A 27,983-nucleotide genomic window follows, 5' to 3' on the forward strand; every position below is an offset into this window, starting at 1 on the left:
AAATGTAACGCTACAATGAAATGTCTAATTTTCATTATTTGTAATAATAAATTTTCGTGTAATTTCTATTTAATATAGAAGCGGAAGCTATAGCACGGTATGAAGCCGAAATGTTGTATCTGACTACTTCACTAAGCAAAGAAACTTGCCTTTTACTTTTTCCGTGGGTTTTTAAGGATGAAGAATGTCATAAAAGAGATAAAAGATCTAGCCCTCCGTACATAGAATTGGTCGAAGAAATACTAATAGGAAATTACACCGTCGAGCAAGAAATACGAAAACGACTCGATGAAGATATTCTATCTAGGATGTTTAATGAAGTAATATATTTAATATGTCACTAACAAAAATTATTCAAAAGCAGACTTTCTAAATTAAACAATTTTACAGTCTCATTACGTATTATCACCAAATGCTAAACAACTACTTCTAGATGGGAAATGTATGTTTATGCGATTAAAAGTTAGCGAAACAAAGCCAGAAATTGATATTCATAAATACTTGTTAAATCTTTTATTTGGAGAACCGAAATTACCCAATACGGAAACAATTCTTAATGAAGAATGGTACGTAAATACATAGAACATATAATATTTAAAATTATATGTCTTTCATAATACAATTTGTGGTAAGACAATTCTAAAATTAACTTTCACATTTATCTAAATTTAAGCAACTTCCTTTTTTCCTTTAGTTACGCTGGTCGACATCGCCCTGCGTATATAACAAGCGGAAATGAAATTTTTCCAATCGTATGGACACCACCAAATTGTCGAAATAAGGCAATTGTTTTTCGCACTATTTTTCCAACATATACCAATACTACATATCACGTAAGTTTTAAATTTTAATATATCTAATATAAATATTATGTCACATATTATAATTTTAAAGTATGAAGACAAAACTACGAAGGTACCTATAGTAGTATTCAAATATGACTACATGAGAAGGAATGAGCTAAAAATGGTTTTACAAGAATTTGAAGACGAAGTAGTTAACTTTGGCATTTTTGAATCTGATAAGCCACTAGAAGCAAAACTTATAGCAAAGAATATTACGGAATTTGAATTGAATACAAGAGAAAGAACAGGGTAAGTATTAAGAAAAATTTGAAATTTATAATTAAAAATAAAAATGTAATGTCAATTTTCAGATACGAGATATTTGTATGTGTTGTAAAAAAAGTAGAATGTGAAGCGTTTTTAGGATTTGCAGGTATTGGACCTTATCATGTAAGTGAAAATCTGGAAAAGGGCATAGAGGAATCAAAACAATACTTCCCAGATGTTACTGCTTCCGAAGAAACACAATCAGACGACGAAGAAAAACCGGAAGAGTTAATAGAAAATGCGGAAGAAAACAAGAATGAAACATGAAATATAAGTTACAGGTGTATCTAAATTTGCATCTTATTTGGAATTATAATTTCAATTGTACGTTTCATAAAAAGTGAAGGAATTAATAATGTATAAAAATATTGTTATAAAGCCAACATTTATTTTCCAGCCACCTACACTTGCTATATGAAAGAATATAGAAATAGACAAACTGTCTAAATATTGCAAGTCAATGTAAGGATATGGTACAATAAATGATGGCAAATAAACAAAATTTATTTTTTATAACCACAGCTACGCCTACGTCCCCTTGCTCTTTCAAACTTTCGACCCTTTGAGCGTACTAATGGTTTTGTATGAGAGTGTGGTACACCAGGTGCAGGTCCAAAGTGTTTCACTGCTTCACGAGCTTTACGACGACCTTGCATTAAAACTGTTCGTTCTCCAATAGGTGTACGTAATGCCAATTGATCAAAAGTGATCAATTCGCCTCCAGCTTTTAATATACGTGCTCTGGCTCTTTCAGTAACACGTAGAGCACAAACCTATAAAAAATTATGAAATTATACATTAATAATTTTTTCAAGCAAATACATAATAGCATTTTATTTATACAAACTCAAAATTAAATTCTGATAATTGTTTCTATTGCTTACTGTAAGTTTAGGAATCTCAAAAATTCTAGCATCATCTGTCACTGTACCAACAATTACTGCAATAGCATTTTCTCGTCCAGGTTTCTTCATAAACCTAACAACACGTGCAAGAGATATGGGAGGACGGTGTATTTTACTCATAAAAAGTCTCTTAAGAACAATCTTATTAAACTTAGAATTTGTACGTCTTGCCAGAAAACGGTAAAGCTATAACAAAAATAAAACCATATACTTCTATATTTTTATTGTATAAAAAGATACTTTGATAAAAAGTCACAATGTTTTATCAGTTTCATTACGAAATTATAAAAAAAAAAAAAAAAACAATACAAACTTTGCATTAAAACGCAATAATATATAATTTCTCAATAAGAAATATGAACTTTTATAAACTTTCTGAGTAACATTGTGTCAGCTAATATAATCGTCTTTTATATAAAGAAAAAAGACGGAATAGGAAAGTTGACTAAATTTTTCTAGCGAACGTTCAAATTGAATCAGACTATAATAGTACTGACACAGAGTGCGGTTCGCAAAAGAAATTTATCTGTTTCAAAACTCACGTGTTTATGACAACAATATAGTATTAGATCAGTTGTAATACACAATTAATTTTCAACAGATGTTACAAGAGTGACGTTAGTTTGTAAATAAAATATAGAATACAAATGGTACAAAATTAAAGGTAATAAAAAATATATATATTTAGAAATGCATATAAAACACTTACTTTGACGAGAAGTCGTAAGTAGACATCTTGCGACTTAGGTTCTGTGCGCCGAACCTTCCGATCGTGTTTATGGTTTATATCGATACCCTGTAAAGAAAATAATTTCTGTTAACTTTCTTTAACATTTTTCAAATTTAACAAAGAACTTTATTTATATCGATTAACACAGATAAATCAAAACTCTATTGATTTTATAAATATAACAATGCCACTGCACCACCCTACCATTTCGATACGCCGGAAAAGAAACGGACGAGCTTATAGACAAATCAGATAGAGACCCGTGTAAACGGATGTCCAAGGGGGCGCTGTTAGAGAATGGAAAATTGGCACGATGAATACTAACTACGTAAAAGCTATGGAGTGAACAACTTAATGTATTAATTTTTCATCCAAATGAAAGTGGAAATAAACTTAACAATAAACAAATTTATTCATTCTTTACATAAATCTAGGTTAGTAATTTTGATGCGTATATAAATGTATCACTAAATCAGAATTGCCAAGATAAAGAAAAAAAATTATTTAATATAAATTTTAGAAATTACTATATACAATCGTTAAAAAATATATATATAACTTTTTTTAACACATAAATTTTTACATGAAGAAATAAAACAATCATTTTTTAAATATTTAATTTAAGTTACGTACAATATTCAGTAATGTGCTTAGTATATTATACATACATATGTTTGGATACGGTTTAAATTAATGTAAATTAGATTCCTATTTTTCTTAATCTATTTTTTGAAGAAATTAATTTATAATTTTCACTCGATATTATTTATGTAGAAATAAATTAATTTTTAGAAGGAAATGTATGTTTCATTTGGTAAAAGCAGTGAATAAGATAGAAACAAGTTCTATACATTTTCAATTTGATTAACTATAAATACATTTATATATATGTACAACTAGAACAATTTTTTTACATATAGTACAATATATGTATTCAATATATGTCGGAGAAGAAAATAAACTGAAATTAAAACTGAAATATTTACTTAGTATTATCAAAGAAAAATATGATTATATTGCACGTGTAGAATAACAAAAATGGAGAAAATATGTATATAAAAACAGTCTTAATTCTACAGATTAGATAAATCTATAATTTATAAAGACAATTTATAATGAAAACGAACTATTTTTTGAAGCTTTACTCAAAAATCATAAGTATAGTTTGTAGAACTCATATAATAAAGTCATAAATTAAAATACTAAATGTTAACAATCGATTGATATAGCCCTACTCAGAGCCGGTATTTGGAAATTTTATGTAATATATATATATATATTGATTGAATATATATATATATATATTCTGTAAAGAATACCAGGTTATGTATATCTAAAATGAATTATTATATAAACTTTTTTTAAATATACTACAAAACAAGAAACAATTCTTACATTGTACGGTCCTGAACAGGGCCCTGGTTCCTTATCTACCCCAATAGGTTTTAAATTCCTGTTTTGATTGTCGGAACATGTAAATTTAACGTTTAGTAGAGTTTGCGATTATTTTTATGATTTCGTCAACTCGTTTTTACCAACTGTACAAAATTTCACCGTCATACTAAATATACATATGTAGTTTCCTTGCACAAAAAACATGTTGGTGAATTGCAATTTACCAACACAAGGTAGCGCTGAGGTGCTCCATCAATCGGTCCGTCAAGTCTCAAGTTTCACATAAACAGTATATGCCGTGACTTCGGTGTGTTCGAAGCAGTTTGATGTTCGAATCCGCGTAAGTACAGAAGAAGCCGAGATAATGGTGAGATAATTTTTTTTAATCGAAATACAGAGTAGTACATTCCTTTGATTAATCGTACATGGTTCGGAAAAAACCTTGACTATGTTTTGTGGTCGCGATTTAAATACCGTCCTCCCGTAAAATGGATTCTTTAATAAGAGATAATGTTATGAGTGTATTACTCGGGAAACTGCACGTGCGTCATTAAATTCGCAACACAACAGTTCAAGTAATTAGATGATGAAAAAATGTCTGAGAGAATGAAAGAATCTAACAAGAGAAATTAACTCGTTAAGTGAATTGGGATCTCTTTCTTAAATGGAATGGTACAAAGCAACAATTCTTTACCGTGGCAATAAAGGAAACTTTATCAAGATAGGAAAGAGATGTCTGTTTATCATGTGCCTTAATTACCACAATAATGATCTTCTTATGGTATGATTATCAATGTGATTGGCGTATCTTACTGAATGATAGACAATCATCAGTGTGTCATGGAGGACGGTGGTCAAGTGCATTCTAACACTCTTCTTGAGGAAACATTTTATGTTACGTCGAAGAAAAACACTTACTACAAGGTGAGACTAACAGAAAAGGGTCTCAGCTTAGAGAAAGACAATAATGGTGCGACGAAGGTTGAAACGATCGTTCTAAACGACATAATAGGGTGCAGATGTATGCGTTCGAAACGCAAAAGCGCGGGAAGCTGTGTTTGTGGACCAGGTACCTCGAGATCTCAATTTAAGCTGGTCGAGTCTGTGGAAGCATATCAATCCTACGACGAGTTTGACACTTCGGCCTATCTTTATATTTATGCGTACACACTGAAGAAGGCACGTATGAAAGGTATCAAGAGACGAGAAAGGACCACGATCACGCTACGATTCCGCAGCTTTGACAAATACGAAGATAATCTACGAGAGGCCAGCAGGTGGCGATTAGCTATAAAATGTCTCATTGTTGGCTTGCCTGTGCCTAAAAGTTTTATGAGCCCCAGTCACGAGAATCTGGAATCGTTGATTAGCGGTGAGTTCAATCTCTATTTCGTTTTCTTTTTCTTCTTCATCGTACCAAGACATTCACATAGCGATAATTCGATAAATTATGTTTCTTTTCCCACCCTTCTAACGAAGACGTTTGAGGTAGGATCATGTTAGGTAATCAATGCTAGAAATTACGAAATAATAAAACGCGAAGAAGCTTCATTAAAATTCCTTCTACATATTTACGCTAATGAACTTACACATTATGGATGAATCTAGGTATTAATGATTGAATGTTAATTTCAATAACATGATTGTATCTTATTGAAATGAGAATAGTTAATAAATCGGGAATGGCATTGTAACATGGGATGAAAGGTAATTTAATATAAAATATTGTTTATTAATGGTAATTAATATTTGTAAATATAATCAACTATTTCGCAAATATAGTTTCAATTATAGTAGGTACATTGTTATATATGTAGTCATCTCAAATGCTTTCTATTATGTGAAATGCTTTCTATTATAATATCTAATATATGCAGGCCAAACGCCAATGTTTCTTTTCTTGAGTAGGTCTAGATTCTAGATAATGTGTATTAAGAATAACTGTACTTTCATTTGCAGCAAATGCTTTTTCTTCTGCACATCATTTTTAACATTTATTTTTTTCCTTTTTAAATACATTATTGTTTATTGTTTATAGAAATATATTCGTTTGAATAATGATAGTTAAATTTTTTAATAATCGATTACGTAGAATCCTACTTAATGTTCCAGTAAGGCAATATCGAAACGGAGGAAGTTGTATGTTGTCGTTATATGAGTACATTTTTACAATGATTAATATATCTGAAATTCAACAAATATGATTGCATGAATAAAAGAATCCCAGATACGGAGTTAGATTATGCGCACGTCATTCTGCGCACTATCTCCTTAATTATATCTAAAGGAATATTAAATTACACACACACACACACACACACACACACACACACACACACACACACACACACACACACACACACACACACACACACACACACACACACACACACACACACACACACACACACACACACACACACAAAAAAAACAATTTACAAGTTTCTTACGTTGATTCATGCAAAGATTAAGATCTTTTATTTGTATTTTGAAAAGAAATTTTTAATACGCACGCTATCAGTCATTTGCAATATCATACGAACGAATTTCCACATACATTTATTTCAGATAAACGATACAATAATTTTCTATATCTTGATTCATAACCATTGCAACTTATTTAATTTTTAAATTTGAAAAAATTTATTTATTTAAAATTTATTCATAAAATTAAAAAACTGGAACAAAATTTAGATTCATATCGCCTTCAATCACTTCATTCATTTAAAATGCATTTACTCACCACATTTATAAATATTGCAATCATGTGGAAATCAAAGATTCATACGCTCACATATTTTTCAATGTTTTCTTTCATTTATGTATTATGTACGTTCGTTCCAATATTTCTTGTACTTACATTTTCTCCGGAAACATAAAAGATGCGTTAGAACTATTAAATACATTACTAAAAAAGTGTTTGCGTCAAAGACGATTTTTTTGCTTTAATTGGATTTAAAACAATTTAAATGTGTAAACCCCAAAGTTTTAAATCAGTATCTTGAAAGAAACATTTATGTACTGTAAAATTCAGTACAGATCCAATGCTTAGAAAAGATATTGTGTTATTTCGTGGAAATAAAATGTTCTAGTTACTTTGAGCAATATACTTTAAAGTTTTTTAAATATTTCATTTAAAGTTGCAACGACTACCATATGGTCATCTTTAAAGTTGTATTTACATATTATTAGAATAAATATGTCTTGTGTAAATTAATGTTAGAACACTAACAATTGAAAATTTTTACAGATTTCGTGTTTCTCCACTTTCTGTTTCAAACTTTCGCAATATGTACCATGCTCTTTTTGAATTTCCGAAATATCGTAAAACAAAGATTCACCTTCTTACATATCTGTTCCATTTTTTCTCCTTAACCTTATTTTACACAATAGAACATCTGCAATTGAGCAAAAAAATCATTATTCACCGTCTCTGAATCGTAATCATAATTCTTGCACAATTTATGTTTCTTCTCGTCCTACTTCAAACTTTTCGAATATTGTTACCCTTCTGTATTTTCGAAATGTCTGCCAACATATTTCCATCAAAAGTTTTTCAATCTCCTTTAATGCGTCATGCTTACCTCCGGTTATTAAAAGTTTTCTGGACGTTAAGAATCGTCAGAGCGAGGATTATATTTCCGCATTTTATTCTTAAATAATGTTTATTTTGACTGAAATATTTCTCTAGTTCACAATGTCAATAATATTATGTTAATTTAAAAGCTACACAGATTAACATCGCGTTATATATGCGTGTCGCTAAAATGCGTAAATCTCGGAATTATGTAACTTCTAATCGAATCTGATTATGCCCATTTATAAATTAAAGGCAATAAATCGCGTCTATATTGGGAATTTATTATTAAAATTTCGAAATAGGAGAATTAAGCGTTATCGTATTTCTTAAAAGCAAAAATTTAGTTTTATCGCCCCAATGTTCTTTTTATACCATACTCTTTTTATTTCTTATTTAAAAAGTAATTTTAAAATTATGATTTTCCATATTTTTGGTATAGACTAAAAATAATGATATGATAATAATAGGACTTGTTGATTTACTAATTACTGACATGCTGTAATTATTACACTTCCCGTATATATACATGCTTGTCATTCAAGAACATTGCTAGTCATTGCATTTATTTGCAAGACAGTATAACAACATGATAATAATAAGCGTGAATGATGTTTTTCAGGAACAGAACTTTAAACGAAGTAATATCGAATAAAGTCATTATGACTTCCCCGAAACTGGAACTATCTTAGTTTAAAGACTAAACGAAGTTCAGCTTCGCATTTTTCCTCGTTTAATTCATCTTTGCTGTGTGTTTCTACATAATTCTATGTATATATTGAATACATTATACATATAGTAACGATAACTCAGTTATAGATATACATTTTTAGAATTAGTATTACTTGCTTAAATAAACATTATTTCTCTTTTTGCTTTTTCAATCGATTTTGTTCTTACGTCAGTACTGTAAGTCAGAATTCTGAGAATTTGAATTAATCATGTTTTTCAACTGCTGAAAATATCATGTGTTTAGTTTTGCTGTAAGCTAAATTATAACTTTAGTTTCTTTGTGGAGAATGATATATCATAATACCGAGAATGATATATTAATAAAACATCATTTTATCAAAATAGCAGTGGTCTGGCATACGTTATTGTAAATTAATAATTAACAACATTACATAATTAAATCTTATATATCAACAAGATATTCCTATAATAATGCTTATGAGATCGCTTATGTCATAGATAATGTAACACGTTTCTGCTAGTCAATATTCAAAATAATGATACTACTTATCTTGTAAACAGAATATGATCGTTTTATGATTATTCATTAAGTGTTGAAAATTCCAAATGTGAAAAAATTGTGAGAAATGAAAAACTCATGTGTTTGTTAAATTTTTAAAAAGCCAATAAAATTCGTAATCATAATTTATTTTCGAAAAAGTTTTAATCTTTTGTCTTCATCCTTTTTTCAATATTATTTTATTACTAATTTTACTACTAATTGAAAATCAATACATAAATACACAATACGTTGTTGAAATGTTATTCGATAAAAGTTATTCATTAGGTTCAAGTACCCCGTTTTTTATCAACTTTTACGTTCGTAAATATTTTGTTCATTGAAAATTGATATCAGATTCCCTTGCTTGATAACTCGGCAAGGCTTCGTGAAATATTTTAATTTACCGTAATCGAATGCGATTCACTTTGAATTTTCACTTCACTGTGTGTATACAACGCATATGTTTCCACTTGAGAAGAAAAAGACAACTGTACAACTGTACACCTTTTTTATAGCACGATCCGCTTTGAAATTTAGTTGCGCAAATTAACGCGGTTCAGTATAAAGTATGAAACACAAGAGAGTAATCTTTTCATCACATATGTATGCAATCCATCTTTTTAACAAAAGTTTCGAATAAGTTATACTTTGTAATGATAAAATACACGATGCTAGTAAATAATGAAAATTCAGAATAGTAATAATCAATAGTATCTAGTATTTCGATGTTTTATGAAATGTTATTTTAAATAATAATTAGTATTTACTGATAATTGCAGTACTGTTGCTATTGTTCGTTGTTGGTTCGTTATTACAAGCATTGCGTTGTGCCCTGATGCATGAAATGTTAGTTTTCAATTGTATAACGCAATAAAAAGATCGTGTAATTGTGTCTGGTATGATGCAATTCTGTAATAAGGATACATTTTTATGAACTCGAGGAAGAACTGAGTTTCCATGGAAAAATTCAAATGTAATAATTATTTAAATTTTGTTTATTATTTAATATTATTTTAAAGAAATATATGTAATATGGTATGAAATTATACGTTCAACAAATTTAGATATAACTTGAAATTTATTAACCCATTACGAGATCATTACTATTTGGACTTTCAAAGGTAACTGATTCCAAGATTTTGCTGTATCAATGCCAAGACTTTGTCTCTTTAATAACACCAACAACCTGTGGAATAGTGAGAATTGTGTGGCTAATGAATCGGTTTCTTAATCGTCAAAAATATTTAATGATAACATTTTTGTATCTTTATCCTACTCGATAAAAAAGTTATTTTAGTAAGGAATTAGTTTAATTAAAATAAAGATGGTTTAATACATTAATAGCAGCAATATTTTTGATTTATATTCTGTTTATTTTGAATTCACGCAGACAAATTGTATACTATAAGAAAATTAGGAACTATAGGAAAAAGGATTAGAAATAAATACTTGCTATTAATCTTTTCGATTTTGAACAACAATAATAGCAAATAGTAATTAAATTACATACAATATTGTAAATTGCAAACTATATAAATAACTTTAGTACTAACTATTGCTGTGAATAGTACTATCAGTGGTGTTAGTCTCAATGCTATTAATATTCCAATACTATCAATAGTTTGATCAAATATTATTTATAATAGATACATGTATAGATTTTTTTATTTGCAATTGTCTGTCTTGTCAGTATTACAATTTATGATATGACATACTTTTCTATTGCATTATGTGATTCTTCATTGTAAAGATTTTTTATTTATTTAAAGTCCTGTATTTACTTACTATTAATTATAATTCCTTAATTTGACATCTAGGAATACAATTATTACTAAGAAAAGTTGATTAATGTCAATAATAATACTATTATAATTATAAAAAGATCTAATATTTTAATGATAGTGTAAAACTGTTTATTTATAGACCTATGGTTATTAAATTTTCAAGTCAAATTATATAGAATTAAAAATAAGGTTTAATTGGTATTTTTAATCACTGATATAAGTATAGATCAACATATATCGTAACATTAGCAAAGTTCATAAAAAAGAAAAGTCTTCCTTTTTTTATAGCAAAATTACAAATTGTTTTATAACATCCTTTTTACGTCACTTTGCGCAAAAACAGTACATAATAGCAATGCTAATTTGAGCGCTACATGACGCACTAAACTCTAATAAGGTAAAAATGTTATCTATTTGACACTGATATTATCAATAAAGAAAGAGTTTTAATAAACTATGCAAATTTATTCGCATCGATATACATGTATTTTAGTTAAAAAAACAAATTAGCAAATCTAGAGAAAACAGACTTTTGCAGTAATCAAAACGTTATTGTATGTTAGTAATATTTTATTTTATCGTTATTATGTTTACAAAAATTTATAATAACCAGAATCTTTTTCCTTTCTTTTATTATGATTATGAAATAATTAGTATTTTCGAATCGTGAATTTTTTAAACTAATATTTGCGAAGCAAAAAGAAAAACGAATTTTATTGCATAAAAAATATTTACGTCGGTCTCGCTGCTTATTACGATTAGATGCATAAGTATTAAAACGCCGTCATGCCATGGTTGCTAAAAATTTATCGCATTTATGTCCAAGGCAAGAAAATTATCGCGGCAGTCGGACTCAGTCGAAGTTCGATATTTGGAATGATCTACCGATAGCTTATCTTCCTCAGATTGAATATTTTTTATTTGTTAATGTTTGTAAACATATACACATGCTTGATGTATTGATGTTTGAATCTATGCATATCCATATTTAATATTATAAAATGTATAATAGTGTAAAATATATAGAATAAATAAAATAATAAATAATAAATAGTGTAATATACTAAAAAGACTAAACTAATTTGCATAAAATAAACAACCAAAAAACCAGCATATCTTTTTTATAGATGAATTATTATACTTGTACGACGCATAATAATGAAACAATTCACCGACGTGTAGATTCTAACCGAATGAGTGAAAAAGGTTAATTTTCATTGCAGCCTATTCATTTCGTGTTTCTCCGTCTCTTTTTTCAAATAATACCCATGTATTTATTTGGTACAGCGTGAATTTTCATGTTAATATCTTATTGAATATTCTGCCAGCGGTTAATTTATAAAAAAAAAAAACGTTTAACGCTTCTTATGTAAGTACTACATACTACATACATACATATGTGTATATATTTGTATATTGTTCGATGTTGCGTGTTACAAAGTATATACATATGAAGTTGTAACCAATACAAAATCTCTGCTCGTCAATGGTGCAGTGTATTAATACTATAATGTATATAGCATTACTATCTGCACTAGTGAAATTTTTTTCATTACAATATCTGCCAAAGTCTACTCGTCGATAGTATAATATTATGCATAATACAATGTTATACCATTATAGTCTTTTATTCATATCAGTAAAATTGTTATAAATTTTTTGGCCTGGAAACTATTTGTCGATAGTACACAATGACGTATCTCCGAGTTTTCATCGCTATTTATCTTCAGTGATGAAATTCAATTTTTGAATGGCTGTTGCATACAGAATGACCAAATTTAATATGTTTTAATTTGATAATTTAATCAAATCGAATTGCATTCGAAAAATAATAAAATAAATATACACATTTTTTTCATCTCCCACGAAATCAATAATTGAGGCAATATTTCAAATATCATGTTTTCCGGAACGTCCTGTTTTCATTCAAACAGTTTCGCTTTATATCAAACTGCAGGTTAATTTATATTTTATTGTTGACGCAAAGGCAATCGATATTGGCTAAGAGGAAGAGATTTATCCTGCATGATAATGTTTAACCATTAGTTCCAACGTGCGTTTCCGTTAGAATAATGTTTTACCACGGGACATTTAACATGGGACATGGTAACTTTAATGGAGCTCTGAAAATAGAAAAGAAGACTAAACGAGAGGAAATACATATTATGAAAAATGTTTTTTTCTCAAATTTTGATCTTATTTTCTTCTTCTTTTTGTTTTTTCTTCAAAAGGATACAGTTGCAAAGATTAATTTCTCCGCTTTTTTATCAGTCTGTTGTTCAATAAAACACAAGGCCTCGTACTAAATACATTGAACTATTGCTGTGCATTCCGTTTACGTCACTCCTTGATTTATTGTGCATTGACGAAAATAACCGTCCATCTACTCTGCTCCTCTTTTGACACAGTCCTTTGAGATCGATGTAGTTCAATAATTCACACTAATTTTTGAACACAGTCTCGAATATACAGATCACAGTGGCTAATACGTAGGTACCTACATATTGTACATATTTTTTAATTTATTTCAAGTTTTATATTAGTATACTTAGAGAACTTTTATGTTTGATAAAGTATCGTTTATATAATTCAATAATATATGGCGAATGGATGAATGGTGTGTTTATTTTATATTGGTTTAGTGGATTTGATATATTAAATAATAAATTGGTCGATGCTACACGCTGACCACATGTTATTTCACATTCCAAAGTGTGCTATTCACCTGTATCGATACATGCTAATCCCTAACATCAACATACTGTTGAGCATATTCCACAAGCGTAACATTAATTCAGTATGTCTAGCTTGTTTTAACGTATAATGTTTACATGAATTATTTATCTTGTAATAAGTAATATATTAAGAGTAAAATCATTAGCATTTTTTCACGTTCCATATTTTTGTTGTGGCTTTTATAATGCTTTTAAAAACTTTTGTCCATATGGTATAATATTATAAAATATGCTGGCAAAATTTATACAGAGTTCTGCTATTACATATCTAATATTATTTATTTTGCTATTAAGTAATATTTAGTAATATATTACACAATATTATTCACTGCACAATACATACCGTTTTGAATTCGCTAAGGATACGCTTCCCTTGATTAATGCTTTCTAAAATTTCTTTGCAAACTTACACTTGCCACGTACCGTTCAACTCTAAAAATGCTCATCCTCGTAAATATATAAATATATTACACACTCGCATATAGCTTGAGTATTGTGGTGGTCCGTGCATTCACAGGGTTCTAATTTCTAAATGCAACAGAGGCATGCTTTCCTCGTCAAATATTCTCTCGTGCGTCGTTGCAACGTTGGAACACGAATGATTACCAGAGTGGAGCTAGAATATTTATTCGTGTGTGATTTTCAGCTTTTTTAGAAGGCTTTAAAGTGACGTCGATTTCACGCGAACTACAGACTTTCAAGTCCTGCAGGTGCTTTAAAGTAATAACTTTAATTAAAATGCTGTTGTGAGTTAGCATATTTAAAACGCGGATGATACTTATATCTTACAAAAGTATTAGAATACTTAGTATAGAAACTTTTTATCAATAGGATCGTAAGATTCGTTTCAAATTCTACCCATAATATAATTACGAGCCGTGTTTTACAGTAGTAATGAAATTTCAAACTGTTTTTTTATAATATGTTGATAGCTTCCATAAGTAGATACAGTAAACATATATAGTATAGTCTATCATGTTTCTATAAGTATTCAAATACTCTTGCGAAACAATGTGTTATTTGAAATGCCAATAATAAAAAGAGCAGTAAAAAAAAATAAAACATCAATCGGTAAATAGTCGAAGTCCGTAGGTCCAAACACGTAACAACGATGATGAACAATTCCTTCTTTCTCCATCTATTCAAGATATGACGCGAAAATATGAATAGCATTAGGAATCGGAAATAATACATTCATAGCTTAAACCTGACCACCGGTTTGAATAGTTGGTGATCGGGATACGCTAAAAGTTTCATAGCGACTGGCTGATTCCGTCAATTCTCAAATTGTTCTCTTGACAAGTTTGTTTACAGTGCGCGTTTGAATGGCCACCTATTACTTACGTGGTCATCCGTTATATAACATTCGGCCATATGGATAGATGCTTTATTTATGAGGTTATTGGTGATATCGACGCGAAACAAATGTGGCAAACCGTGCGTACATAAGACGCAAGACAAAAGAACAATTGGGTCGTGTATATGTCGCGTCTTCGCGTCGCCAGAAGTGTTTCGACATTTTTCTCAAGCAACGGACCATGTGGCTACCAGCCAAATTAATTCAAAATGACCTACATAAAATTGCTGATTGCATCTCGTTACAGGGATCGATCGTTGTTCGTTGTTTGCGGTTATCGAGTATTGGTTCAGTTGTCCGAACCAAAGCTTTTCGCTTTGTTGCTCCTCGAATCGGAGCCGATTCTGTGATGAAATTGGATAAGGGCGAAATTCATTTGCATTTTTGGTCAGGAATCGTTTCACAATATCCGTTATCTTTGATAATATATTTTTTTCCACTTATGCATCTATGCATGTATATATACGTATATTGTACGTATAGGTATAGCATATGGCGTAGATCAGTATGCGAAAGATGGCTGGTGGTACGAGAATAATCCGTGCAAAATACACATGTACTTTATTGTCGTCGACCTTGAATTCCAATTTGCAGAAAAAGCGATTTTTATAATGCGATGCTAAAATTTGTTGACTTTGACTTTGATTGAAAACTGTTTTCAGTTTCTAGTAACAATTGTCGCAAATTGTTTTAATAAATTCTTATCTTCCGATTAAAAATCTTAAACAAGTCAAATTAGCCTTAAATACACTTTGGAAACTAAATCGCGCGTATCATATTTTTCGCAAGATAATTTTGCAAAGTTTAGCAGAAAATTGTAAAGAGATTAAATAACAGTCATGCGCGACGATTGTGTTATTATACCTTTTTTATCCGCTATGTTGAATACAATTTTTGTCAAATTATATAAATGAAGCTTCGAGGAGTGATATAACATGATATACGATTAATTCACTCCAAAAGTTTTCTTTCGACTCTCAGACCTTTTATAGTTGGTGTTACTTTATCTGTACTTTCACTAGTTGCGTTTAACGATCCATAACTCCTAGGTTTACGTAAATACAAGCAGAGCCTGTTTAAATTGCTGCTCAGACAGAAAATAGTAACGTTCGTAAGTTTGATAATCTATTTCCTCCATTTTTCTCCCGGAAATGTAGGCAATCCTTTTTTCAGAAGATGGACTTTCTTGTTCTATAAATTCGATCGAACACAGATTTTTTACGTTGTTAGGTTTTATATAAATAAACGCAACCATCGGTATAAAATGTGTTTTGTAAAGTCGTACAAAATATTTACTTGACTATACTACACATAATTTTTAAAAATTTGTTACTATGTACTTTCATAAAATCAGTTACTCACGTTTATATAAATATTTAGTAGTAAGCTTATTCCAATGATAGTCCATACATCTCGATTAATTAAGAAATGCTCAATTATTATCGCAGTAATCAATTTTCTTGTTCTTTTTTTTATCGTATTTCAATCTCAATTAATTGCGAGCAAAGAAATCCTTCGTGCAATTCAGAATTATTAAATAGGAAATATAATTTTATAAAAATGCATAAATTATAAGCGAATTAACCAATAATCGTATATAATTAACAGAAAATTGTATCGCAAATATTTTACGCAAAAATAAACAGCATGCTTCGTGATAAAATAAAAACTACATTAGAATACATTTGTAAGAAATTACTCAAGAATAATCGAAGACGACTGAACTGCAGAGAAATCTCTGCAAAGGGGTTTGCCGCGGTGGCGTCTGCAGGGGCGTCTTCCAAAGATTAAAACACGCTCGTTGCGTTACACGTCACGTAATCATCCAGGGGTTTCTTGCTTCGTAGAAATTTTCTTTACCCTCGATTAACTTCTCCTTATTGTACGAGATTATATGGCCAAAGATTTCTCATAAAATTTTCAAAGATATTCTGGACCTCGTGATTAACAAAATATAATCAAACTCGGATCTGAAACATATATAGATTCTAGTCTTCTACTGTAAGATTGAGAAAAAATATTTTAGATTCTAAAATTAACGGAAAAGTTTCAGTAAACATAAACACCAAGGCCACAAAGAACCAAAAAGAAAGTAAAGCCAATTTCAAGTATAGCATGAATTACTCGTGTGACTTTGAAACTGAAATGATTGTCAAGAAAACGGTCAGTATTGCAGCACTTAGGAATTGCAATGACGTGCATAATGTGCCCACGGTTTCATAAGAAATCACCCATAAATTGTACGGATAACACGTGACTGTATGTGAGTAAACGTGATTGTATCTTGATACATTACCAACTAAACAAATCAAATACCGAAGAAATATTTTTAGAGAAATCAATACAAAATATATGACATAATATAAACTTGGAAAATAATAATCTATCGAACTTTTTAACGAAAGAAAAATTGTTTCTCCCAAAGTAGCAGTCTCCGTTTTCATTAGATTCATTCATTTTTCATTAAAAAAATCGTTTTAGTTTTTTCAAGTCATGAAAACGTACCACGGTTAAGAATAAAGTTATAACTTAATTAATTATGAAACTAAAGTTAAATGATAGTTTTAATAGTTGAAACACAACTAAATCCTAATTTTCAAAATCATCGCTTACATTATTATGATCTTCGACCCGTCATATGACATAGCAGTGTACAAATGGAAAAAGAACAGGAAAAAGGAAGCAAAAACTCCTTTGAATTGATTACAGCGTGTCCAGGTGAGCAACGAAAGATTCTGGTGTTGCTGAATCCAAAGTCGGGACCAGGAAGAGGTCGAGAAACGTTCCAGAAAAGGATCCATCCGATTCTATCGGAAGCTGAGAGGCCTTATGATGTTCACATCACCAAGTGTCCCAATTACGCACGCGAGTTCGTGCGTACGAGGGACATCTATCAATGGAGCGGGCTGCTGATGGTCGGAGGCGACGGTATCGTGTTCGAAGTAGTAAATGGGCTTTTTCAAAGGCCCGATTGGGAGAAAGCTCTGAAGGAATTATCCCTTGGTGTGATACCCTGTGGTTCTGGTAATGGTCTGGCGAAATCCATCGCGTACGCTAAACAGTAAGTCTCTTTTAGGATCATCCGGGTTCGTGATTTATTTTATGTGTCTAGCTCGGTCGTTCCGAGGAAGTCGTTATTTCCGCCCGCAACCGCCTCGTTCGATTTATATGTATGCTCGTAGAAAGACGTTTCTGCAATTTCGGCAGACAACGGATTTGTTTTAATAATGATTTTACTAAAATTTTTCGAGAAAATTCTTTTCACTCATGTATACCTTGTATTTATGTATTATAGAATTTATATACTGTTTAATTAAGTTCAAATATATTAAATTTAGTATCATGAAAATGAAATATAGAACCTGATAAAAAGATGTTTTATTGGCAAATAAGAATATTCTTTTTGTAACCACTATATTTTGTAGCCATCTTTTTGTACTATATAACGTACTGTAATTGTACGCTATTCTTGCCTCATTCTTTTAATTTTCTGTGGAAAAATTTTATAATCTTATACCGTTATCGTGCTTCAAACATGTTGTTGGACATTAGAATGATAGTTACATGTATGTCACAAGAATGAAATTATTTTAAAAAGCACTTAAAATAAAGATTGAGTGATTTGATAAATAAATTGTTATAAAATATGGAAGATCGCATAGAGAAAACAGATACAGGCGCCATTTAAAGAAGATATTAGTAAGCGAGTGCATCAATCTGCACCATATTGGTTCATTGTATCGAATATTGTTGCAGAGCAAAGGGTTAATTATACACATGTGAGCGACATAACATCGCTTAACAGGCATCGCTGTTATCAATTTATTCTGTGAATTAGTATGAATTTCGCGACAGGCAAGTTGCAATCTTTGAGCATAAGCATTGTTACAAGCACATAGTCTGCATCATTTATTTTAATTTTCCTTGGCTTTTAAACAGAATTTTAGGATAGATAAACAGGATAAAAAAGATTTGAATCGAATCAAACTAATTTTTATAAATATCCGAAACGAAAATTTATATGCAGTAATCTATTTATCCTTGCATTGATACATACATAAGATGAAATATTCAAGGTCCACTGGCTTAGATTTATGATACGATGATTAACTCGGTGCATTGCAAATTTTTTGATATATGAATTTGTAATTTTTCAGCAGCTATGATTACTCTCTACAACGATATGCACGTGATAAAATTTCGCGTTTTTAAGGATCGGACGATAACTCGGACGAGCACCGTAAACTAACGATAAATCGACCTAATTTTCATTTAGCCATTAAAGCGTCGAGGACTACACGTGCCCCTGCATTTTTCGTCAAATTCAATTGCTTTCATTATCTTTCATTTAGCTTTTCCTCTCGTTCATATTTCCTACGTCATAACAAATTTCTAATATCTATCCTACATCATATTCATAAACTGAATCATGAAACAATAAAACGATTATGATATTATCATCGTTTTGCCGACGTTAAAAATTTATTGAAAATATTTATTAGATAAAAAATTGCGACAAATTATAAAACTGCAATAATTTTAAACTCGTATTTATTTTTAATTTCCTTTAAGTAAACTTATAATGTAATAACATTGTAATATAACGATTGCATATATACTTGTTCTTTGAAGTATTATCGAGTAGATAGTATCGAAATAAGTATGCTATTATTTCTTATGAAATAGCAGAAGTATATTAGATTAATCAGCATCAAGCTAACAAGAAATTTGCACGTTTCTTGATATCCGTGGGTTTCATACCTACTTAAAGAATCACGCGGATTTTTCCGCTTGTTAACTGCTCACCTGTTACCGTCAATAGTCGTAAAAAATTCGTTAAAATGTTGTACAATCAGACAATATATACGATAATGAGATATAAATATGTTTTAGACAAAAAATATTCATATACTTTTATGTTGTTATCGTTTATCATTATCGTTACTGTTATTAAAAATGCGTAAGCCACTTGTTGAATATCTGTGCAATAAAAAGTTAAAAAAAAAGTAATACACAATCAGTAACATTCTACGCTATAGTAGTTATATTGAATCTTCATGTTTGAAAGCATTATTGTTCTAATAATTTAAAAACCATCGGTTTGTTCATTATATTTTCACTGATATTTTTGTAATTAAAAAACCAATACTTTAATTTCATGAATATTTTAAAAAAGCTAAGTTGCACATTATAAGATAAAAATTATTTACATTAACTTATCATTGTAATGTCATCGGGATTCTCATCGGGTGACGTTACGTATCTTATGTAACTCAAGAGAACACTATCATATCGATGTAAAACTAAAGCGTTTTTTACTCCCGCACGTTTAATACTAATGTGTTTTAACGTTTCAATGTGTTTCACCATCCTTGAAGTATACTTTCCATATTGTAATTACGATCATGTCAAGCAACAACTGGGATGAAAAATACCAACAACGATATTCATGGTACCTGGTACAGATAATGAAAGAAATTTGCACGATCGAAGAGATATTTAACGTAGAATATCTTTCGAACTACATATGTAGCTTGTTGATAAGGTTGTGCACAAGTCGATACGTGAGTTCAATTTTTGTTCAAACTTTATTCTTAAATCGTAACGAGAGGTAATGCGTTGTAAATGACCTTGTTTCATTTCATTCGATATCGGTCTTTACGAACACGTTTTTGGTTTCTCACAACACTTCGTTTTATAAAACATACGCTATTCTATGAGTCACTTGAAACTACTATTCGTTTTGTAAAATTTGTGTTGATTATCTAGAAAAATTATAGACTTTGCGGTTAAATTATTGGACATTTCTTTTACTATAAATGGCCCCCATCCACACACATACACACACAGCATATGTAAAACTTGTAAAATGTATGTAAACAAAAATTAAATATTACAAAGCTCCAATTGAGATTATTCTGCGTTTCCTGTTTTAAGCACATAGCTTAGTATCGATTTTACATTGAGAAATAGAGACAATTGGATGAAACGCGACGATAACGACAAAAAGTAGTTATTTAATACGCGTTTAGCGAAAAGAGAAAAATTGTAAAGGAAATTTCATTGTTACAAAATTATAGTAATTATGATATAAGGACGGAAGAAAGATTCAATTTTCTTGATGCAGCATTAAATAAACTAGATAGTCGATCATTATTCTCTTGTGGTCATCCGTAATATTATCGATTCTTAGTTACAAAACACAAACAGTTCCAAATTTCTCATTTCATTTTCGTACACAGAAAATTAAAAAATCGAATAATTATATTAATAATAATAAAATTAACCCTATCGTTCTCTTTAGCGTTTAAATATATCACCCGAAATAGATGTTATATCTTTCAATAAATATTACTAAAACAGAGGAAATATTTGCTTTCTGTATTCAATATAATTTTACTAGCTTTTGTGTACTTTACGCTTTTTATGAGATAAAGTACCCTAAAAAAGAAAACATTTGTAACAATACAAACGTATAGAAGAAGTGAGGAGAATAGCAGGGGCAATGGAAATCATGCTATAATTAAATAATTGGAATTATTTTATTTAAGAAAAATCGTAATTTGCTTTAAAAATAATAATCATGCGCATTTACCTATAGTAACGGATTCTATTTCAGGGAGCCGTACGATTATAATCCTCTTCTCGTCAGTGCACTGTCCGTGGTGAAGTTTAAAAAGGCGCAGATGGACCTGGTACGCGTTGAAACAAGGAATCAGATTCTATTTTCGTTTTTATCGGTCGGCTGGGGTTTACTCGCCGACATTGACATTGAGAGTGAACGTCTCCGTGCAATAGGCGGTCAGAGATTCACCATATGGACTATCGCCCGGCTGATAGGTTTGAGGACATACAAAGGAAAAGTATCTTATTTAGCTTGCGATAAAGTACCGTCCGTGGAGAATTTGGGTAATGGCAAGGCCTACAATGAGTACGCACAGGAAACGCAGATATCGCATTCAAGGAGCTGTGGCGATGATTTAGATCGGTACGTTGTTGTCTTATCACGCATTACCTCTATTATTTGCGCATGAAAAATGCCAAATGAAACAAGCATCATATTCGACAAGATAATCCTTTGACAGAATTCTGAGGTCAAATGGGAAAGATGGAGTGAAAATTTTCGCTTAATAGATAACAGACTAGTACGAATGCAAACTTCAATTATCTGTTCTTTGAAGTAACGATACTCTTGTGTAAACATCTCACTTTCTCTCAAAGTATTATATCGATTAATGTATTATAAAAATCGTAAGAAATATGTAAATACGCTTGTCAAGTTTACGTAAGTTTATAGAAACTGAAATGATACTTTGCATATGGATGTCTCGAGTTTACGTAATATTCTGAATAAATATATACATACATATGTAGTTATCATACGAGATACGGTCTCCATTAATTTTCTATTGACTATGTAATAAGAATCTTATTATCACGAAAAAAGACTTACGTAAAATGTCCGTAAAATAACGCAGAATGTCAAACGAGAGATATTTTTGTATTCAGTATCTGGAATATTGGAGAGATTCTATCTGAATTTAAAATGACATATGATATAATTCGTTCAAGGTTTCATCTGCTTTGTGAATTTATTCTTAATAAATCAGATAAAAATAACACCGGAAACAATCGTTTAAAGTCCCAACATCAAGAACTCATAAAAATTTTATTTGTGGTTTGCATTTATCAACATACAAATTCAATTCTCAAATCGCAATATTTTGTAAATTGACGTTTGAAACGTATATTCTTAAAAAGTGCTTTAAAAAAAAGTAATAAAATATGAGTTTTTTTAAAATACTATTCTATCATATGTTTAGATACAGCAAAATCAGTGAATCGAAAAGCTTCCATGATGCAATCGATGGAGATCCTGCTATTTTTGATGGATCGTTTGATAGCTGTGATGATAACGAAATAATAAGCGATAATATCACTCTGGAAACAGAAGCTGAGAGAAGACAGAGGCTAGACAGCTTCTACTCTGCGACATCCGCAAAGTCAACTTATTTTAGCACGGGATCAATCTCTAGTTACCATAGCATCGATGATCCCAATAATGAAGATATTGGTAAGCTTTTAATTCATACATTAATAATTTTCGTATCTCGACAAAACGTTTTTCTTATTGTGTGCTGTTACTCGCATATCATATTTTTACTTTATCTACTTTAAGATGCTCTGTACCTCTTCCTAAAATAATAATATGTCTGTAATTAAGATCCAGAGAACAGTAGTCAAGTTATGTATGGTCCATCCTCAAGGCTGCCCGCTCTAACTTCAGAAGTATCAAATTCTTGGACGCAAATTGAAGGTAATATCTTTAATAGTTTCTAAAATAACAAATAATAATTTTTATTATTTTTAATAATTACCTCCTAAGGTAATAAAAAGTACCGTTAAAATAGAGAGTAATATTTAAAGTCTATGCATATGAAATCAGATGATAAGTTACAATTTATGCAAGGCAAATATATGCTAGTTTAGCCCTTAATAGTCTGTCTGCATGCATCTTACGTTGCGTTTCTTTACACATTATGTAATTCGCAGCTTTATCTGCCACGATGCTAAACTTGATAATGCTGGTACACTTGCTTCCCGTTGAAAAACGGCATCGAGAACAGCATCGCAAGGACAAACATTGCTGCAAATCATATTACTAACCATAACCCATACTTGTACATAGTGTACACAGCTAGCTTGTGAGTAAAGCTATAAAAATGCGTACAATATAAACAGAACTGGAATATACTAAGAAAATGTGCAAACAAATGTACCAACGTTATTATCCCATTTACACAATAGTATCCTAGACTTAAGTGCCTAATTTAAGTGATGTTATAATATGATATTTTAATTTGAATGATATTTTCAATATAAATCAATGAATATATTATTTAATGAATTTGTTTGTGTGCTTGAAATTTCAGGAGAGTTCGTTATGGTTCACGCGGCATATCAGTCTCATTTGGGCCAGGATTATTTCTTTGCACCTCGTGCCAAATTGGCGGACGGCGTTATTTGGCTTATGATAATAAAAGCCGGAATTACTCGAACTAATTTACTCCAGGTAAATAGTTCGATTAAAAACAATATCTCTGGCTTATCTAATTCTAATTCATTGCCAAACAAGTGAAATGTTTTTAAAAGCGAAACGCTTATTAGGTCCTTATTTATTGATAAAGTAATTTAACCCTTTGTGATCTATTCGTTGTTTTAAGTAATACAATGAACTTCCATTTCTCGATTTATCTTGGGTATATACCCATATATATATAAATTATAAAGAACATTATCATAAAAACATATCTGAGCTATGTTGCCAAAAGATCTGCACATCTGAATTCCATCATCTGAATTTCACAATTTATACACATAGTTCAATGGCGGTTGGTTCAGGAACGAGAATTTTGGCGGAGGTGTGCTTCCGCGATTCAAATAGATTTACGAATTTTTCAGTGACATAGCTCAACTGTGATTCAAAACAGGCTTTAAAAATATACGAGCTTGATAGGTAAATGAAAAGTAAACAAGATTATGCTTGCCTATCAAACACGTGCTTAGACTGTTTTAGCAATTTATCAAGTTATTATTAACCAACAAATCTAAACAACTTTATTGAAACACATCTTGAAACAATTCGTACATTGCCAAAACTTTGATCACAAAGAACTAGTCATTTTTACTATAAGACATCTAAATTAACATATGAAAAATTTTAACCATTCTAATATAAGTAAGAAAATGCAACTTTTTTTATAAGGTATTATGATGTAATTATGATGGAATTAAAATGAAGTTAGAAGTAGATTCAACATATTATAAATACGATATCAACATATTAAGAATTATTTATTATGTCTGTTAGTTCCTGTTGGGATTAAATAATGGTACCCATGTAACACGGTCTGGCGTCGACATGATACCGGTAAAGGCGTTTCGAATAGAACCAGAAGAAGGAGCGAGCGGTTACATTACGGTGGATGGAGAAAAAGTAGATTATGGACCTTTGCAAGCCGAGATATTCCCATCTTTAGCGTCGGTAATGTCTCCTTGATACAAATTAGCATTACACTTCGTACAGAGTTAGCAATGGAAATCAAATTGTACAATCCTAAAATCTTAAGTTCAATAAGATATGTGTTATGGTAGCATGGCCTGGTGACAATACTGTATTAATATATTCCAGTTCGCAATACGTAAATACGATTTAGCTCAAAGAATTGCGATAGATGTACATCCTAAACTATGATATTAATTCGTTTCATCAAATGTATACGAGTACATATGTATAAATTAGCGATATTAATGTAGCCATAATTTGTATAGGCTGAACTTGTTATTTCCTAGAGGTTTATCGTTTGTACGACATAATCCGATGCTGTTATTTGAAACTTTACAGACGTGGTTTACGCATCAAAATTAAATACATTGAAAATACTAATTAGATTAAAACCTTTTTCTATTTTCATTAATTTTTTTATCTCGAGATAATTTTATATCAGTAGTTTTAACGGTAATAAAAATTAAAGTATTCCCCATGCATTTTTAAGTACATTCCTAATTGCATCTCATAAATAAAACTCGATTGAATTTGGATTCAAAGGAGATAAAAATTTCAAAAATTCATGTAATTTCTCTCCTACAACGCATTCAGTTTCCAAAAAAAGTCATTTAAAGATTAACGGCTATTTAACATTCCTTTGTATAACTATAAAAATTGTATAGCTTAATTCACCTTAGAACCTTTCAATGTATAAATATTATAAGTATCTTAAACACGTAAGTTTTTTAATTGTTTAAAATGTACAAAACGTCTGAAAATTTTCGGATGCGGTTGATAAACCATACCATATAACACCGTTCAATAGTGCTTACTAACTAGTTATCTGTAATTTTATTAATTAGCCTAAATCCTAACTTTTTGGACTGTTCCCTATGCAACGTATAATAGTATAACTTCAAAATATTTCATGGATTTTATGCTAGTTTTCCTAATCCTCGATTTATACAACGAATTGGTCATGAAAGTTAGATATAAATCGAAATCAATATTATAACAATATAATAAGTTGAGTAATTCGATGATTAGATGTATCTTCCTCCTCGTTATTTACCAAAGGGTATTATTAAAATTCATCAAGGATTAACGATAATTTCCTCCGTTCAATACCTTCTGGTTGTTCTTTCAGCGATGTAAATAAGTACATGTATTGTATTTCTTAAACGATTGTATAGCATATAATACGTTGTAGCTTCCATTGTAAGCATAAAAGAATTAATTTCGATCTTCTCGATCGAATTTGTAAAGATTCTAATTTTTTAAGCTTGTATGCATTTTATCGACCAGGTTGTTATTATCACGCGGTCTAAATGCTGGCATACAGTATTGATTTAATCGCGATAGTTCTCAAATTTTGTACATTTAGACGCATTTTAGATTAAAGAAAGAACATGTCAATCTTTCGATACAACGCACAGATACCGTCTTTTGATCTTACGCTTACGAAATATTTTTTCGAGACATCATTAGCCGCTATAAGAACGACATAAAAACATATCATAATAATTAACAGATAATATGCGGCACGTTAAAGATCCAATATCTGATTCATAAGAGTGCACAATTTAAAAAGAAAAGAAAAACTAATATCGAGAGGACACTAGAGAGGTGTTTGATACTGTTATATAGTTGCGCTTTAATATCGAAACGAAGAACTTTCATTTATTATAGAAAAATTTCATCGATGTTCTCTTAGTTGCTAAAAGCATTTTTATAGAGATAATCGATATAACGTTTAACAAATATTGCGATGATTATAATTTGTATAAATTGTATTATTTTATACGTGTAAATTTGTGCCAAGAGATGCGTAAAGATAATTAAGAAGTATATAGATGATTTTCTTTTTCTCTATATTATTTCTTTTAAGGTTTTATTATTCTATCCTTAGTTTCGTGCCAAATCTTGTGTTTCTGCTTGTGTCATAAATGCCAAGGATCTTAACTTAACTAACAAGGGTTAAAACTTTTCACAAAACAAAGAAACCAATTATATATATTTATTATTTTATTTATTATTACATGCTGTGCAGTATAATAGGGTTTGTAAATTGTTAATGTTTTCCCAAAAATCAAAGGAACACAAGAATTTTATTCACAAAAGGCACAAAACAAAAGAACAGTAAATAATATTGACATAGTTCCATTTGTACTATCTTCAGACAATCAATTTCATTTTATAGCACAGTCAACAAGAAGAAATCAAAATTATCATTTTATAAATTATGTACAAAATATATTGCAAATTCAGTATGGATAAGATTTCAATGGCACATTTGTAATAGAAAATTAATGATTCTTTATAATTGCAGATATGTTTACGATTGCTAGGAAGAGTTCTAGTTGATCCTTTCTAGTCACATAACACATTTGTATGCTCCTGAATGTTATCATTTTGGTATCAATTTAAGTATATATAAAATTTTTCCAAGAAATGAATTTACTTCAATTAAGACACATTTTTTCGAATGTATGTACCAATATAGTCATGAGCTAAGAAACTATTGTAAATACTGAAGAATGCTTAAAATCTCTAAGGATCGATAATCAAAATTTTGAGGTTAACTATAATGATTAAACAATTATTTTATAAAAATGTTTTTTGTAGAAATGTGACTAATAAGGGTTTTTAACTTAAAGCATAAGGCTGTAAATGACATTTTTGTTCGATATTTGTCCCAAAATTTTCAACAAATGTAATTGTGTTACACATGATCTTTTTCTAAGTTTTTTCATTTTTACTAGTTCCTTTCAATATATATTATAACATTAAAAATAGGACAAATAGTCATCTCGTTATAAAAAAATAAAGAAGCGCTAAATTTTTGCATATTCTTAGAGAAACGCTACATTACCGCTCAAAGGAAAAAATATTTGTCATCGATGAGATCAATATTGTAATGTATATTGATTTTTGTTATTCCGCTATTTTTTTGCGGAACGATCGTTAATGTTTTTGAGAATAATGAAAGTTATTTAGTATGATAGCAAATATATATGATAATAAATTTCTTTACATAAAACCTCTATCATCCCGTGGTTTGCTTAAAACTATTGTAGTTAATGAATATTATTTCTGTGCCTAAAAA

The 27,983-nt window shown here is 30.1% G+C and overlaps 3 protein-coding genes and 3 long non-coding RNA genes across 18 annotated transcripts in view; 2 read left to right on the forward strand and 4 right to left on the reverse strand.

The window, feature by feature from the left end:
- The window catches only part of LOC126868702 (uncharacterized), a 39,945-nt gene extending 38,312 nt beyond the window's left edge, over positions 1–1,633 (forward strand). For all 12 annotated transcript variants that reach the window (XM_050624490.1, XM_050624489.1, XM_050624486.1 and 9 more), the window contains 5 exons: positions 79–320; positions 391–566; positions 695–833; positions 895–1,094; positions 1,157–1,633. In XM_050624490.1, coding sequence (XP_050480447.1) covers positions 79–320; positions 391–566; positions 695–833; positions 895–1,094; positions 1,157–1,379 — 980 coding nt within the window. In that variant the 3' untranslated portion in view covers positions 1,380–1,633. The remainder of the gene's footprint in view (positions 1–78; positions 321–390; positions 567–694; positions 834–894; positions 1,095–1,156) is intronic.
- Positions 1,479–3,044, reverse strand: LOC126868720 (60S ribosomal protein L18). Its single transcript, XM_050624514.1, has 4 exons — positions 2,952–3,044; positions 2,727–2,813; positions 1,997–2,203; positions 1,479–1,885 (listed from the first exon to the last, which is right to left on the reverse strand). Exons 1-4 carry the CDS (start codon positions 2,952–2,954, stop codon positions 1,616–1,618), a joined length of 567 nt encoding a protein of 188 aa, XP_050480471.1. The 5' UTR covers positions 2,955–3,044; the 3' UTR covers positions 1,479–1,615.
- Positions 3,045–4,414: 1,370 nt separating this feature from the next.
- Positions 4,415–27,923, forward strand: LOC126868696 (sphingosine kinase 2-like). Of its 2 annotated transcripts, XM_050624469.1 has the most exons (7): positions 4,415–5,514; positions 17,539–17,890; positions 21,449–21,817; positions 22,653–22,903; positions 23,054–23,146; positions 23,763–23,902; positions 24,701–27,923. In XM_050624469.1, exons 1-7 carry the CDS (start codon positions 4,959–4,961, stop codon positions 24,887–24,889), a joined length of 1,950 nt encoding a protein of 649 aa, XP_050480426.1. In that variant the 5' UTR covers positions 4,415–4,958; the 3' UTR covers positions 24,890–27,923. The 2 variants fall into 2 exon arrangements, with proteins under 2 accessions (XP_050480426.1, XP_050480427.1); XM_050624470.1 differs by lacking the exon at positions 21,449–21,817.
- On the reverse strand, positions 5,854–10,467 carry LOC126868751 (uncharacterized). Its single transcript, XR_007690744.1, has 2 exons — positions 9,358–10,467; positions 5,854–7,540 (listed from the first exon to the last, which is right to left on the reverse strand). It is a non-coding gene; the product is annotated as an uncharacterized LOC126868751 (long non-coding RNA).
- Positions 13,239–17,590, reverse strand: LOC126868747 (uncharacterized). The gene is made up of 2 exons (XR_007690741.1): positions 17,443–17,590; positions 13,239–16,799 (listed from the first exon to the last, which is right to left on the reverse strand). It is a non-coding gene; the product is annotated as an uncharacterized LOC126868747 (long non-coding RNA).
- On the reverse strand, positions 23,020–23,756 carry LOC126868750 (uncharacterized). The gene is made up of 2 exons (XR_007690743.1): positions 23,350–23,756; positions 23,020–23,165 (listed from the first exon to the last, which is right to left on the reverse strand). It is a non-coding gene; the product is annotated as an uncharacterized LOC126868750 (long non-coding RNA).
- Positions 27,924–27,983: the final 60 nt, after the last annotated feature.

This window comes from Bombus huntii, chromosome 8 (genome assembly GCF_024542735.1).
Source record: "Bombus huntii isolate Logan2020A chromosome 8, iyBomHunt1.1, whole genome shotgun sequence".
In the NCBI taxonomy this organism is placed as follows: domain Eukaryota; kingdom Metazoa; phylum Arthropoda; class Insecta; order Hymenoptera; family Apidae; genus Bombus; species Bombus huntii.

What these genes read in the sequence shown, in the direction of transcription:
- LOC126868696 (XM_050624469.1), top strand. Translation starts at nt 4,959, where the DNA reads ATGATAGACAATCATCAGTGTGTCATGGAGGACGGTGGTCAAGTGCAT. An exon ending in TCCATCGCGTACGCTAAACA is followed by an intron (nt 17,891 to 21,448) that starts GTAAGTCTCTTT and finishes ATTCTATTTCAG; the next exon opens with GGAGCCGTACGATTATAATC. An exon ending in CTCGAACTAATTTACTCCAG is followed by an intron (nt 23,903 to 24,700) that starts GTAAATAGTTCG and finishes TATGTCTGTTAG; the next exon opens with TTCCTGTTGGGATTAAATAA.
- LOC126868720 (XM_050624514.1), bottom strand. An exon ending in ACTTACGACTTCTCGTCAAA is followed by an intron (nt 2,204 to 2,726) that starts GTAAGTGTTTTA and finishes TTTTTGTTATAG; the next exon opens with CTTTACCGTTTTCTGGCAAG. An exon ending in TTGAGATTCCTAAACTTACA is followed by an intron (nt 1,886 to 1,996) that starts GTAAGCAATAGA and finishes AATTTTTTATAG; the next exon opens with GTTTGTGCTCTACGTGTTAC.